This window comes from Lacerta agilis, chromosome 7, assembly GCF_009819535.1.
Source record: "Lacerta agilis isolate rLacAgi1 chromosome 7, rLacAgi1.pri, whole genome shotgun sequence".
NCBI classification, from domain to species: Eukaryota; Metazoa; Chordata; class Lepidosauria; order Squamata; family Lacertidae; genus Lacerta; species Lacerta agilis.
Window position 1 is genome coordinate 61,367,922 of NC_046318.1, and position 16,662 is coordinate 61,384,583.

Sequence of the window (16,662 nt, forward strand, 5' to 3'; positions counted from 1 at the left end):
ACTTGTTTTTACTGTTTAAACATATGTTATGTTTATTCAATCACAATGCTGAGAACTCTTTCCTTGGTCAAATAACTGGCAGGTTTTGAAGGAACAGTTCTGGAGGGCACCCAATATACAATTCCTTGGGGGACATACAAATCTCCTGCTCTAATTTCATGTTGCACTGCTGGCATGGGAACTGGCATGGTGGAACTTCTTCCCATGCCACTGTGTGATGAAAGAAGCCCAGAGCCATCTGGGAGTCACCCATTCTGTGAGTCTGCATGCTGCAGTTGCCCTAGTTTTCACTGTTGGTGCTGGTACAGGGAGCAGCCTCACAATGGGCTCCACTAGAGTGGCCGAGTACTTCTTATGGTACCTCAGGCGTGTGGGAAGAAGCAATGTAACATGGGAAGAAGGCCATAACAGAGACAACTTCCATGTTAAGTTAAGCAGAAATGCCTAGGTAAGTAGCATAGTGAACATAAAAACGAATACAACAACCATCCTTTACACAGTACATTCCCCGTTTGTGGAATGTTCTCCCCAGGGAGGCTCGGCTGGTACCTTCGTTACATATCTTTTAGGTGCCAAGCAAAAAACATTCCTCTCCTCCCAGGCCTTGACCAAGCTTACTTAGTGAATTCATATCTGAGAAGATCTTTCAACTGGCCCTTTCAAAGTCATAAACTTTGCATGTGACAAACCAAACTGCCTAACCTTTGGTTACCTACAGGAGGAAACAGATGGCATACAAAAGAAATCCTCCAAGCCACAAATCCTCAGGTTGCAAACGTGATCCATGCGGGAGGTGCGTTCGCAACCCACAGCGCCCGCAATTTGCAGTGCCGCATCTGCACACGCACGGGTTGAGATTTGGTGCTTCTGTGCATGTGCGAAGCGTGATTTAGCACTTCTGCGCATGTGCCGAAACCCGGAAGTAACCCGTTCCGGTACTTTTGGGATCGGCGCGGAGCACAACCCAAAAACGCATAACCCGCAACATGAGGTATAACTGTAAGTGTATATGGATCAAGGTGCAAGTTTCTCTTGTGCTGTTTGGAGAGCCCTGAATAATTTAAATAGTACTCATTTCATAATGCTTATTAATTGGAGACTGCAATCCACTTATACATCTATTGAGACACAAAAATGCACAGGTATTTCTTACATGGTCGAGGTGTTTCCATTCTTCTGCCCATTCTCTGTCTGTTAGCCTATGATCAATCATTTCTTCTTGACGTGTGCCATGCAACCCTGCCAAAAACAAGCAACCCCCCCATGAAATATTAATAACATGCAAGAGTCAACTAGCAATAATTTAATTTCCCACGTATACCCATAAATTATAGGCATTCGCAACACTGCCTGGTTATGAGGCACAACCATTACGCAACACACTGATCAGATACACCAGCGTCAAGCAAATGAAAGAGGCACAGAATAAGATCACAAGGGCTGAGGTATAATAAGACCTTCCAAGTCCCCATCAGCAGTTCTGGAGAAGTAGATCGTCAATGGAAAAAAAATACACAAAAAATACAGACTTGCCCCATTGATGCTCAGTATTATGAGATCAACAAGGAGGGGAGAACATTGCTAGACAGTGATAAGTGGAACACAAGCAGGCATATCACATTCCAGTCCAATCAATAAACAGAAATAGGGATAGGGGCAAAGAGAATTTACTTATTCATTTATTTAAAACACTTTCAGACTCCTCCCTCATGCTCAAAGCAGCTGACATCATATAATAAAAGGCATCTGATGAAAGAAAACTACCTCCCTCCCCCTAATTGAGTGAAACATACAAAGCCCTCAGTGATACATTCAAAGAATCAACTGTGCAAAAACAGCAGATAAAGGCGAGGATCTCCTCGCGTAACAGGCCAAGCATTCCAAGGTTTAGGGGCCATGGTGGTAAAGACCCTGCTGGTGGCTGTCTTCAATCTAATCAAGGGCTTGATTGTCCAATCACGACTGGCACACTGGCCAATATAGGGAGGGGCAGTCTCTCAGATAGGTGGGTCCCTTGCTATGTGCTAGAAAACTGGCTTTGAATGTGGCTCTGGCTATAGTGCCATTTTGCCACAGTGTATGGGACACTGTGCAATAGATCTGGATCCTAAGTAGTGCAAGTTTTGTTCTGCTCACCAAGATGCCTCACCCCACCCCAACAGCTCCCCACACCCTATTCAGGATGGTCTCTTTGCCCACCAGAAAGACTTGTTGAGGGGAATGGGAGATGGAGGGGACAGGAAAGTCCCCTTGCAAGAGCTTCCTTCCACTAACGCTACTACAGTGGTACTTCAGGTTACAGACACTTCAGGTTACAGACTTCGCTAACCCAGAAATAACGCTTCAGGTTAAGAACTTTGCTTCAGGTTAAGAACAGTTTCAGGTTAAGAACGGACCTCCAGAACCAATTAAGTTCTTAACCCGAAGTACCACTGTATTGATCCAACACAACAGTACATGTCTTTTCCATGTGTATAAGGTAGTCTGACTGCTGCAGTGCTTAAAACTGAAAGAAAGGGTCTATATCTGCTGGCCTCTGTTCCACCCAGGCCCTTGCAGACCCAGGCAGAGGCCCGGGCCAGGTAGATAATGTAGCCCTTAAAAAAAAATTACCCTGGGGATTTCAAGGCTTGAACCGTATCTGCATATAAAGACAAAATGGAAAATATAGATATACAATAGTGCTTTTTAAAAAATACATAGGGAAAATGATTATTTTAAGTATTTACATTTAAATAATGGTGAGCGATTGTGAATATGCTGACCGAGGCCCCCTTTGGAATCGGAGGCCCGGGCCAAGTGGCCCATATGCCCCCCCCCTCTGTTTGGGCCTGGTTCCACCTGAAGGAGTTATTTCAGGAAAGGACGTAGCTCAGTGATGGAGCACGTTCAATCTCTGTCATCTACAAGTAGAGCCAGGCAAAAACCTTGTCTGAAATTATAGAGAGGTGCTGTCAGTCAATAATAAACTAGGTAGATAAATGGTCCAACTCAGGATAAGATTGCTTCATATGCTTATTCCATCACTATCCAGTTTCTAGACCCGAGATAAATTCTCCAGCACTGATTGTGACTTGGTCTCTTTCTAGAACACGTTGGCATTCAACGTAAGATCTGCGCCAAAGATCCAGCCGCGGACAACTCTGGGGTTGTGGTGCTCATCTCGCTTTATTGGCCGAGGGAGCCAGCGTACAGCTTCTGGGTCATGTGTCCAGCATGACTAAGCCGCTTCTGGCGAAACCAGAGCAGCACATGGAAACGCCATTTACCTTCCCGCCGGAGCGGTACCTATTTATCTACTTGCACTTTTGACGTGCTTTCGAACTGCTAGGTTGGCAGGAGCAGGGACCAAGCAATGGGAGCTCACTCCGTCACGGGGATTTGAACCACCAACCTTCTGATCGGCAAGCCCTAGGCTCTGTGGTTTAGACCACAGCGCCACCCGCGTGCCTTAATCAAACATTTTTTTATTTATTAAACATATGTGATTTCTGGCGATCCCAGAATGTAGAAAAGGCAGGGCATGTCTAAAACGGCAGCATTTCTACTTTCTAACTCTGCGGGGGCGAACAACAGGGCAATTTACCAGAGGGATTCTCTCCCCTACCCAGCTTCAGACATGCGCTGCGATCAACTCAAGGGCTGTATTATACGTTTCTCTACTAATAAAAGAGCAACTGAAGTTTGATGCAAACCAAGAGGAAGAGCTTTGCTTACCCATAGGTCTGTTTCTGTCCCTGAGGTCCCTGTGGTTGGGGTGTCTGTATGAGTCCCTGTAGTGGTGGGCGATGGCCATATCATCCAAACGGTAATGCTGAGGTGGAGGCGGAGTGGGGTGAGGCAGACCATTGGGCTGGTAAGACAAACCATTATTTGGACTGTACCGCTGGCCTGGGCTAATAGTGCAGGGCCGCTTGCTTGGATGCTCTGAGTGCAAAGGCTCTCTGTCAAAGCCATTTTCTTTGGTTCTAAAGAAGAAAATGGGCAACAGGTTTTGTGAAAAATGTTATTTTCTCCCTACAGGGAAGGTGAGTGTAACTTTCATAGCACATACAGTAGATGAAATACATTTATTTATCATGGACATTTATTTCAGACTCCACTAAAAGGTGGGCAAACACAGGATTTATTCCAGCTTGTACCCTGCTTTGCTTTAAAGCTGAGAAACAGCCACATTCATAAATTGGTAGAAATCCTTTCTTCATGATGGCATCTTGCAATTTACTAGAGTCACTTTTTTTTTTCTATTGCCCAATGCATGTGCCCATAGCTACAGATATTTGGCTCATTTGTGACTTTGCTTCTTGGTAATGTTGTCGTGATCTCCTATCGGAGAACGATCATTGCTACTATTTTTTTTTTTAACAGTCTTTCTTGGAATCGATAGATAAAAATCTCTTTCAGACTTAGAGAGTTATGGACAAGGGTTTAAATCCTCCAAAAACTGCGCCATCAAGAAGAGTACTACCAAGTGCTATAACATTAAAACTGTTGGTATTATTAAAAACATTCATAAGAGTGAAAGATCAGTTATTTATATGTAAACATATACCAAACATTAAATGAAAAATGAGAATTCTGTGAATTTTTTCCCCAGAGAGAAATATAATAGAAATAGAAACACTTTATTTGAATTGCATACTACTGATACAATGTAGTAATATCTTTTACAGAATTATGAAAGCTCTCAAGTAAACAGCATGCAGACATTTCTGGAGCAGAAAAAATATGATAGCATAATAATAATAATAATAATAATAATAATAATAATAATAATTTTGCATGGGAAATATCATTTGTTCTCACCAACCGTAACACATTCCCATATTTGCATTTCAGAGATTTTGCAGATGCATTTTGGAAGCCCCATATATAACGGTTGTTCTTAAACTGTTTGTATAGTAGCAGCTACCACACAGGTGGGGGGAAAAACCCACTGCTGTTGATATGACTACAACTTTTCCTACATGGGTCATGATAGGCGGAAAAAGTAAAAGCACAGGGTTGAAAGGAAACCATGTCATAAAATGTTTATACAACAGTACTTTTAAAATGGTCATGCTGTTTTTTGAAATTGGATCCTTTCAAACAAAACGATTGTTGCCATCCTACTGCACATACTGCTATGCTACTTGGAGAACTTCCTGTGCTTTTTCCTCGTCTCATTGTATTAAGTTGCTATTACCCAGGGAGTGGTGGACAATTCTACCTTTGATATGCCTGTCGACACTAGCAGAAATGAAAGCTTTACTTTTGAAAGAAAAGAAATCCCCCACATGCTTTTGTGATAAGAGGATATAATGTAGTTAAGATTGTGCATTTGACTGGCCCAACTTAGAGTGATGGAAGTAGATTGCAATGGACTGAAAAATCTGCATTGCAGATAACAAATTGTTTACAAAACGTAAAGATAATAGGCATTTTAAAAATGCTTTATTTATTGTTCTGGGTTACAAGTGGCAGAACGTATCTGAATCTTAACTTTCAGCTATGCAGATTTTTGTGGAACCTGGAAGCTTCCCCATTTCTATACAAACCTATTACTAAACGATACAAACCAATAAAATGCATCACTTCAATTAACATACATTGGATGTATCTGATTTTGTTATACTCAGAACAAACCCACAGAAATAATACCACTGACCTGGTATTCCAGGTGGGCAGCCTTTACCATGTGGCACAGCTCTGGAACCACATGGCTGGGGCAGTGGGGGAAGAGATGCTTGGTGTCTCCCCTTCCCGGCCATGCTGGGATACCAGCTGGATCCTGTCCCATGGACCTATTAGGCCACAGGGGGGAGAAGATGAACATACTCCCACTGTATTTCAGGGGATGGCCTGCTGTGGCTTGCCCTCTTGGGTGATCACTGCAGGATTCACCAACCACCCATCCAGGAGGTGAACGGGCAGGATGAATGGGACCTTCCTATGGTTCATTGGCCACCATATTTAGGCCCAGGGAGTAATTTGCCTACCTCATAGCAACTGTCACAACTTTGGCAGATAAGACATTGGGTTGGATCCTTAATTGAGCAGGTACCCCATTAAAGGGATCTAGGAGGGGTGACTCTGTCCGGGAGCCCATCAGGGGCCAATGGGCCAAAACACCTCTCCCAATGCTGACCCTGGGCAGGGTCACAGCACCTGGTGCATGTCAGGGGCAGCTCCCCACTTCAGGGCTTACCTCAATTGGTTTATCAACCAGCAGGTGGGCTGCTTGATATTAGATTCATACCTAATGCCTTGGCCAAACCAACTGCAATCTGTAATCAATAGAGTTGTGGCCTATTTCAACCAAAATACCAATCTCCTGTGTTTAGTTATATGGTCTGGCCTACAGCGCACCGCGAACATCCTATACCCACACCAGCAAATGGAATTATGTAAGTCATGACTAACTTGTCAATTGATTTATGTAGGCTTTCCCTGACTATGACTTAGACAAGGAATGCAACTTCTATCCTTTGGAACCAACTTGGCCAAATCATTAAAAAAATTGTAATGTGGAAATGATTTATATGTGACCACTACTGAGACAATATTCTTAACACATTGTCACACACGACTTTTGAAAGGAGACCTATAATTAACAGGGATGCTGTGAAAGCTGTTATTTTTCATGCTTGAAGTGAAAATTGCATATTCACACGTGAATAAAAGTCTCAAGCAGGCTGCAGGGCTTGTGAAAAACAACAACAATGTGCAGGATCAAAACAAAACAAAAAATAAAAAATAAAAAAATCCTTCCAGTAGTACCTTAGAGACCAACTAAGTTTGTTCTTGGTATGAGCTTCAGCATCTGAAGAAGTGTGCATGCACACGAAAGCTCATACCAAGAACAAACTTAGTTGGTCTCTAAGGTGCTACTGGAAGGATTTTTTTTTATTTATTTTTTTTTTTTTACTATGGCAAACCAACATGGCTACCTACCTGTAACTGGAAGGTGCAGGATGTTCTGCTGCTAAACTAAAGGTGATCAGCATTGGGTCTGTGCCTTAGCATGCAAAACAACACACCAGTTAAGCTAGGCTGTGACTTCCATCACTCTCTCTGATGACCATCAAAAAGTGACTACTGTTCTATTTATATCTTGTAAGTAATTACAAGCTCCATAGTTAGGCTCAGTCTGCTAATAAGATGGAAATTCACGCTGCACATGCTCAGAAAAGCAAATAATAGTTCTCATGTCAATCATCTGCTCTCTGTTCTGCTTAACTAGAGGTGTCAGGGATTGAACCTAGACCTTCTGCTTGCAAAACAGGTGTCCTATCACAAAGCACCCACAAGTTGCAGGGCACATTTCTGATTGGCTGAAGCAGAATGCAAGACCAAAGGACATCTCCATTATAGGAACATGAAAAATGTGGTGGAGGGGATAGGGACAGCTGTCACTAATCTGCATTTGAATTAGGTCTGTAGAAAATGGATGAAATACCCCTCACAAACATTTAGCTTCCAAACTCAAGTGTAGTGGGTATTCAATAGACAGGAGGATGTATGGAGAATATATTTGAACTGTTGTCCATAATTGCCAAGGTGAGTGCTGTCCACCTATGGATCTGGGGAAGGATTATTTAATTTCTCACTAGAAACTGAGCCTGAGTAATGCTACCTTATTCTTGTTGGCAAAATGCAAATAGAACAATATAGCTTCTTTTACAAGGTAATCAAATGGCGAATGAAGGTGCTTTTAAAATGTGCAACGGCGTGCAATTAACGACACAGGAATATCCTAACATTATGGAAATTGCACATCCACTTTTGTGGATAAGTGTTCTGAGCACACAATGCTCTGGAAGAAAGACAAATGTATGTTGACAATAAGGCAAGTGGGGAAAAAAGAATTTGAGAACTGCTGAAAACAACACAACAATAATTGTTCTTATTGCCAAGACCAACAATCAAAAAAAAGGTCAGAAGCAGGAAATTAGTCAGTGAGCCAGTTGGAGCATTACAGGATAAAAGAGTTTCTGCCAAAGGAGTACAGGCAAATTGCAGAGAGGCTGAAAGGATTTTGTGCCTGTCTTTGCTACAAAAGGTGTAGGTAACCCAAGCCTAGGCTGACTCTTTTGAGGAGATGGTCTGAAGGACTGAGACAAATAGAGATGATCTTCTAAGGCTTACTGGCAACTGGATGCCAGGACCAGATGGCATCCACCTAAGAGAACAAATCAAATATGAAACTGCTGATCTTCTAACAAAAATATGTAACTTGCCTCTAAAATTGGCCTCCATACTAGCAATGTAAATAGGTGTTACATTGGAAAGTAGCCAATGTAACACCTATTTTTTAAAGGAATCTGGGAAATTACAAGCAAGTTAGCTTAATGTTAACATCTTTATGGGTAGATTAGAGAAGCACATTATTAAAGATAAGTATTATCAACACATTATTAAAGATTCTGTCATATCAAGCATGTAGAAGAATCAGCATGACTTCAGAAAGATTTTTTAGTCTCATTCAACTTAGCAGGACTGGTTATTGCAAACAGTAATAGGAATAAATGAACAATTCTCAAAGTGGAGGGAAGAAAGAAGCTGTACTGGAACCTGTAGTTTTAAAGTTGTTTATAAATGATATGGATTTCGGAGTGAACAATTAGGTGGCCAAGTTTGTTGATGGCACCAAATTGATAACACCCAAGCAGACTGTGAAGAACTTAAAAAGAAACACACCACACTGAGTGGATGGCCAATTTATTTACACACCCTCCCCCAGAATGGGGCTGGATGGAGTAGCATTCCAGTCCTTGAACTAATTTTGGGACTAATTTTGCAGCCAATTGAAATGGAAGATCTTGAAACAAAAAACAATACCAACTGTGCAGCAATGGCAACAGAAAATCACAGAATACATAGAAATTGCAAAAATGACAATGAGAGTCAGACAACAGGGGGATGAAACGTTTAGAAATGAATGGGGAAAGTTTATAGAATACTTGGACAAGGTATGCAAGACGTAAATAATGACACATAACTCATGGCGTGTAAGATATGAGAAGGTTTTGCAAATAAACTCAGAAGGTGGATAGTAAAGGAATAAGGGAAGACATATAATTTTGAAGTGGGATTGAAAAATTAAAGAGAAAGGTGAAGAGAAAATAAAATGTAAATGTGTGGAAAGGAAATTAATGTGCAAAATATAGATGAATGATATAAGGAAGACATAATATGAAAGAAGGGAAGTGAATGGAACTGTAATTCAAATGTTTTGTGCGGTATAATTTTCTATTATAACTTTTGTTTGTAAATTTTCTGTTATAACTTTTGTTTGTATCCAGTTAAAATCAATAAAAAATTATTTACAAGAAAAAAGAAAAAAAAAAGAAATGGAAGATCTTGGGGGAAAGCACAACCAACTGGAAACTGAAGAAAGGAAACTATCCATCTTCCACATTGCTGGTGCAAACCCAGCAGGGCTTTGTTTTTGGTTATTTCTCTGCCTTCAGTTCTCCCTGGGTCCAACGTCGAGGGCCTTCTGGCGGTTCCCTTACTGCAAGAAGCAAAGCTACAGGGAACCAGGCAGAGGGTCTTCTTGGTAGTGGCGCCCGCCCTGTGGAATGCCCTCCCATCTCATGTCAAAGAGATAAACAACTACCTTACATTCAGAAGACATCTGAAGGCAGCCCTGTTCAGGGAAGTTTTTAATGTGTGATATTTTCATGTATTTTTAATCTTTGTTGGAAGCCACCCAGAGTGGCTGGGGAAACCCAGCCAGATGGGCGGGGTACAAATAAATTATTATTATTATTATTATTATTATTATTATTATTATTATTATTAAGCAGTTTCACTATATTCTTTACATATGTATTCTTTACATATAAGTTACTTGGCATGAGACAGAAGAAAAAGCATTGGCTCAAATGTGATGGAGTAGTCATTGTGCCGCTCCCTGAAATAGGATAGAAGTCTTGGGTGTGTGTGTGTGAGAGAGTGTGTGGAGAGTCATTTATAGAGTGAGGAGAGCATTTTTCATCTGGCAGGCTATGCAGAGTTATAAAAAAAGGAATATATGTACATATATGTGTGTGAGTGTGTTGTCTCCTCAGGTGTCACTCTCTTTTCTCATTCAATGACTGATGGCTCCCAGTATTATTACAGAAACAGATTGATCTTTTTAATGAGCTAGTTTAATAGACTCCAAAATCTCACTGTGGCTGCTCATCCGTATCAGACCATATGCACCAAGAAAACATTCATTGAAACACAGAGCTCTTCTGGCAGGCTGCTCCTACAGTAGACCAGGATATATATAGTATTTAAGTTACTAAATTATAGTATATTATATTAATTGTATTCTATGTTTTTGCTGGTTGTCCACAAACCTTTATGGTAAGAGTGGGTACATGCACAAGGCAGAAACAAGGAATACTGCACCTTTTTCAGCCGTCATTGAACAGGCAGCCCTGACTATGACAAACACCAAAGAAGGGTGAAGGGTGGATAATAGATTTATTAGCTTTATTTTAACTAATTTCTGCCCCACCTGCTCAATTTTTAAAGTTGTGGGGGGGGGGGGAACATGTCTCACTAGGAACTTAAAATCAATAAAAATTATAATGTCTAAATGCAAGTATTCCGTCTAAATACAATACTGGACAGTAACAATATCCAAATCCACCAAAGTCACAAAAATTGGCTAAGAAAAAGAACAGCAAGTAGAATTAAGCTTTATCGCTTCAAATCATTTGTTCTCTTTAATTTATGATTCGCTGTCCACATGCATCTCAAGGAAATCTACAAACGTATCATAAAAACAGCTTGATGGTGTTAAACGGCTTTCAATAGATCAGCAATAGGCCAAGTCTCTGCACTAGGAACAGCTTTCTGCAAGAATGTGTCACTATCAAAAAGGTCCTGTTTCCTACATAATAGCAGGACTTATTGAAAGATCTTTATACCTGTAAAGGCTCATCTGGGAGAAATTTCTCTTCAAAATATCCTGGACCCAGAATGAATGGAACAACATACAATTTAGCTTACAGGGAGATGGTAGTCTTTCGGCAACTTGAATATACTTCTCAGCTTTTCTGCCTAGCTGTAGTTAGGTTTTGCAGGTTTTGAAGCACTACAGAACCTGTAAAACCTGTTTGAGCTGAGACAGTAGGAGTAAGAGAAGGATATCAAGCATCTACAGTGCAACATCAGACTTATGCAGTCTGCCATCTTTAAAATGCCTCTTCAGCTTGGATAGAGTGGTTTGTTTCTGTTGGGGGAAATTCTTCATGGCAGTACTATTTATAACCTAGGAGAAAAGCACTGTGTCGAGTCATTCTGTCTCTGCAAACACTTGTGCAATGCTATGCATGGGCTCTTTCCAAAATCTCTTTATGGCTCACTAAAGTTCATATTTGGCAGCCTGTAACTTCCTTATTCACCAGGTTTTTCATGCTGCAACAAAACTCTAATTAGGGATGGGGGAGAAATTTGGTTCGGTTGGCATTCACACCTCCCAAAACAAGATGTGAACCAAAATGCAGCTACTGTATTTAAAACGTGCACTTTTCTGAATTTTGTGATACAGTTCTCCAACCAAATAATGTGTATACAAATACAAACATTAGGGGAAAGTGCACACCTATTAGTGAAAAATATACAAAATACATTATATTAGGGGGAAATGTTTTCAAAAATATGTACGGTAGGCAAAATTGCACATTAAAAGGTTTATGTTGGGGGGGGAAGTGTACTAGAATGATTATGATTTTTCATTAGGATATTTTATTTTATTGCAAACTGATGTAGAAACATGGATCTCAAATGTAAGTCTGGGAAAATGTGAAACAGAGAGAAACCGAAATTGACTGATTTGCCTAACCCTAAACCCTAAAGCACTATAGTGCTGCAATACAAGAAGTGTTCTGATAGCACTTGTGCAAGAGTTCACAAAATGATGATAATATATTTTATCTTTCCAATCTTTGGATCCAAGTCACTGTAGACCTCCAGTGCTGCCACCAATGGTAGATATTTTTTTTAAAAACTTCCCAGTAACTGACATTCTCTTCTGGGTTTATTTTACAACACAGTCTCCAACAAGACTAGGACATCTCAGACACCAGGTAACCATTGTGAACAGATATGGGGGGTGGGAGGGAATTCATAAGGGATGTTCTAACACCAACATGCATGTTTTTAGAAACTGTAGTATGTCCAGATATAAGCACAGAGTTAGAAATCAAATTGAAATTTATGTTGCTTGCCTAAACAAGGATAAACACATTATGGAAAACGCGTAACAATGGGAAAAGTTGGGCTGTGACATAGAAAAGCAGTGAACAATTTTGATGCCATAATTTAAATTCACCAAAAGATTATCACAACACTTTTTGTTCAGTAAGATAGATAGATAGATAGATTGATTGATTTAACTAACTAACTAACTAACTAACTAACTATGGTAGATTTATATACTCCTAGATTGTAATGAAACCTCAAAGAAGGATGGTTTCATATGCTTGACTAATTTGGATTCTCAAATTGCAAGACAGTCTGAAATGTTCAGACTGCAACAGGATTATCTCCCATCTATAAGTTTGTGGCATAAATATTGTGACATCTTGGGCCATGTCATGACCTAATTGATTTTGGATCCAGTTGGGTGAGAATTCCCCCTGCTTCTTTTATTCAAGTATTCAAGTAATCTTGGTGTGCTGTGATATCCTGTTAACATCCGGGGTTGACTGTACAGACGACAATGACAGTGTAATGTCTAATGGATCATCTATACTGAACTCAGCTTAAAAGGTGAGCATCAACAATGAAATTACTTATAATTGCCTTTGATTAAATAAAAGCAGTTTTCCTTCTAGCTATTCCACGAGCCTGTGCCAAACATTGCTCAGATATCTGAACTTCATTTCCTTCTCTTTTGATTCATGCTTGTTCAGAAGGAGTCATAGGACAGTGCTTTTAAAAATCATGAGGAGTAAACTGTGGTCGCCAAAAATAAGCTGGAAACTGGAAACTAACTACTAGTCGTAAGAACCAGGAAAATTAAAAGCATAAGGGAAAACATTGTAGCTTATCATTAAAATCATCTAGAGCCAAGAAATCTACAGATAAAAATAAAATAAAAATACTAGGGCCTGATCCAGTCCACTGAAGGCACAATAGTTCACACAGAATTCTGGTAGGCTCTATTATTACTAGTATTATTATTTAATTAAATTTATATACCAGGCTTCATCCGAGGATCATAGGGTGGTTTACAATATAAAACCACAAAAATACATGCTATAGTTACAAACAAAACTATACCTCCCCACAGTTTGGAAGGTCATACATAGATTGCTTAATTAGTCAAAGGCCTGGAAGAAGAGGGATTGTTTTTGCTGGTGCCTAAAGATATATAAAGAAGGCACCAGGTGAGCCTCCTTACAGAGAGAGGATTCCACAAGAGGGGAGCCAAAGCAGAAAAGGCCTGCTTTTGTGCTGCCACCTTCCAGACTCCTTGTGGAGGAGGTACACGAAGAAGGACCTCGGATGATGATCACAGGGTCTGGGTCGACTCATTTGGGGAGAGGCAGTCCTTCAAGTCTTGTTTTCCCTTTACTACGTTTACAACATGCAGGCAGCGCTGGGGCATGTTAGGGGGAACATCTACCACATCCCTATATAGCGTTCCTGTTCAGCTCAGTGAAAATGGTATGTGAGCCAGGGAGCCGGACTGGGATACAGATGGCTGGAAAACAGCTCTTTAAACCAGAATATAAACCATCTCTCCCTCTCCTGGCCTATACTGAATGTTTTCTCAAGACAAAAACAAGAAACAGAGAAAGTGACAGTTATACCTGGAATCCAAATGATCTGCTAGCCACTTTAAATGTGCATGCAACAAACCAAACAATTTGTTGGCTAGTACCCATGAACAGAGCTCCATTATAATCCTAATTATTTAGGGGCAAATTGTGCCTTCAGGCTTGTCATGAAAAAGCAGAGTTCTCCACTGATTACTGATAATGGAACATTCTGTTGCATTCAAGCATAACTTAGTTAATTTATTTTAACTTAATTTTTATCCTCCCCTCTTCCAACTATAAAAACCAACCACATTTCTATCAAAATAAAAAGTCCAGCTTTTTGCAACGAACCCTGTCAATAAATTCATCCCGTCTTGGTGCAATGGGATGTCACCAGAGCACTCGCAGATGCGGCTAAATACAGAACAGCAGATGTGATTGTATCAAATATGCTACAGGGCAACTACCTAGTGTTCATGGACACCAGTGTACCCCCCAAGGGGCTGTCATGGTGCCCACTAGGCTACCATCCCCTTACTGTATCCGAGTAGTGATAAATTAAAATGGCTGCCCATGCTGCTTCTCCATTAATTCCTTGCTAAGTTTTTGCTGGGACCACTTCCATTCTAACTGGATGACAGCAGGCCTTTAAATTTCTTATAATAATAATAAATAATAAAATTTTTATTTATACCCCGCCCTTCCCAGCCAAAAAAACCGGGCTCAGGGTGGCTAACATCAATTAAAATCACAGCAAAAAAACAAAACACACAAAAAACCGTAAACACAATCAATTTAAAATAACAGATTAAAATACAAATTTAAAAATTCAATTAAAACTGCAGGTCTCAATTTCAAAATAACCCACCAATAAAAGATGAAGCATAAATATTAAACAGAAACCAACCCAAAGGCCAGGTGGAACAGCTCCGTCTTGCAGGCCCTGCGGAAAGATGCCAAATCCCGCAGGGCCCTGGTCTCTTGTGATAGACTGTTCCACCAAGTCGGGGCCAATATTGAGAAGGCCCTGGCCCTAGTTGAGGCCAACCTAGCATCTTTGTTGCTCGGGACCTCCAAAAGATTATTTGAGGACCTTAAGGTCCTACATGGGACATACCAGGAGAGGCGGTCCTTTAAGTACGAGGGTCCTAAGCCGTTAGAAGAAAAAGGGAAGGACCAGTGGTGACTGAGCTATACCCGTGTGTGTGAAATGGAGTAAAGGTAAAAGAAATAAACTGAGAGGTAGGGCAGATAATGAGATGGGTAGTGCATTCACAGCTCCAACCTGCGAGGATGGTCCAGAAAAGTGGGGAGACCAAAGCTATGGGGCAGTGCAGAAGGGATGTGTGTGGATGAATTGGGTAGATGCTCATGAATGGATGGATGGAAGGTGGGATGTATCTCAGTTGAGTGTGTGTATTTGTGTGTACATGGACACGCATACATACATGTGTTGGTGGTAGCATTCATGAAAAGAGGAGATTGGGGGAGTGAATTTATTTAGAGGTGATTTCAGGAAATTAACTGACTAGCCTTCTGTGTGCTCAGTTGGACAAAATCTGCAGGTCCAAGTGAGTTGTTTTGTGTTCTGTGGCTCAAACACTGGCTTCACCTTGTATTCAAGTTCTTGGGCAAGTTTCGTCTTTTTTGAAATGAGTATCTGGTTTGCAGCAGAAAGCAGTGTGATCAAAAGAGTGGCTACTAATACAGAGTGGAAGCCTGGAATCTGGGTGATGTCATCAGTCACTAGGGACCAGCAGACTCTGTAGATCAACCGAGGACCTGCCTATGTGGGATGGCGTTTGTACCATCAGCCCTCCTGAGACCATCTTCAGTAATTTCTTCTCCCACCTTGTGGTGGTAAGAGCCAGGAACCTGAACAACTCCATTATTAACTCCAGAGAGCAAAAAACCACTACAATATCCACTTCATAACTGGCATGGTCAAACCTGCCAAACAGAATTGGCTTTGTTGTGCTGGATAGATTGCCATAGGAGCTAACAGTTGCAGACTCTTCCAGAGGAAGACAGGCTTTTGGGAAACGAGTTCAGCTTCACCCAGGTAGGGAATGTGCTAATTTTGTGACTGTGTGAAAGATGGAAAAGTTCAGACTGGGACTAAAAAAGACCCATGGAGAGCTGAGTTGCTCTCTGGAAGGATCCTAACAGAGGAGCAGTATCTGCTGCAAATGCGTTACTGCTGCAAATCTCCATTGCCTGCTCAGCTTATATAAAATTTTACAAACACATAAGCTTCCTATGAACTCCTTCCAAAGGAAAATGAACCCTGCATAAGTGCTATACCTCTGAAACTTATCACTGCTTAGAAGTAGAGTGCACGTGTGTAGCAATAAACAAACATAACCTTTGCATTTAAAAAAGGTCCCAGGTACAGTTTCTGGTACTTTGGATTGAAAGGTCTTAGACATTACAGAAAGATGTTAGCCTGAGATCCCAGAAAGTCTCCACTTGCTCAATACCATGACTCAGAACAAGAGGGGTTTTGGTTTTGTCTCTCTTTTACAGATCATCTTTTACCCACAGAATCAGCTAAACTTCTTTGGTTCCTGAGGAGAAAGACAAGATGGCGCTCTTCCCTTGCACATACAAGCTGACATGGCTAGCAGGTGGCACTGATCCTGTGACAACATTCTCCACTACACCTGAGGAGAGCCACCTAGCTTAAGGGCCATAGCTATGTGACACCACAGCTCTGTCCCCCAACAGGCATTGCTCCCTGTTCCCAGCATCCATTGTCTGAGACTTCATTCTGCACAACAGTATAGAGTCAGCACTCATATATTCATACAACAAGTCAAAGGAATATCTTTACCCACTGAAAGTTATTTTCACCATTTAAATAAAGCAGGGACCTCTTTTCAGTTTGCTGGGATACTGGTCAAGGAATAAGGAT

At 40.9% G+C, this 16,662-nt stretch overlaps 1 protein-coding gene across 8 annotated transcripts in view; it reads right to left on the bottom strand.

Annotated features, from left to right (window-relative positions):
* Nucleotides 1-16,662, bottom strand: part of RUNX1T1 (RUNX1 partner transcriptional co-repressor 1) — a 143,227-nt gene that overhangs the window by 30,789 nt on the left and 95,776 nt on the right. For all 8 annotated transcript variants that reach the window (XM_033155558.1, XM_033155552.1, XM_033155557.1 and 5 more), the window contains 2 exons: nt 3,718-3,968; nt 1,154-1,239 (listed from right to left, as the gene is read on the bottom strand). In XM_033155558.1, the coding sequence (XP_033011449.1) occupies nt 1,154-1,239; nt 3,718-3,968 (337 nt within the window). The remainder of the gene's footprint in view (nt 1-1,153; nt 1,240-3,717; nt 3,969-16,662) is intronic.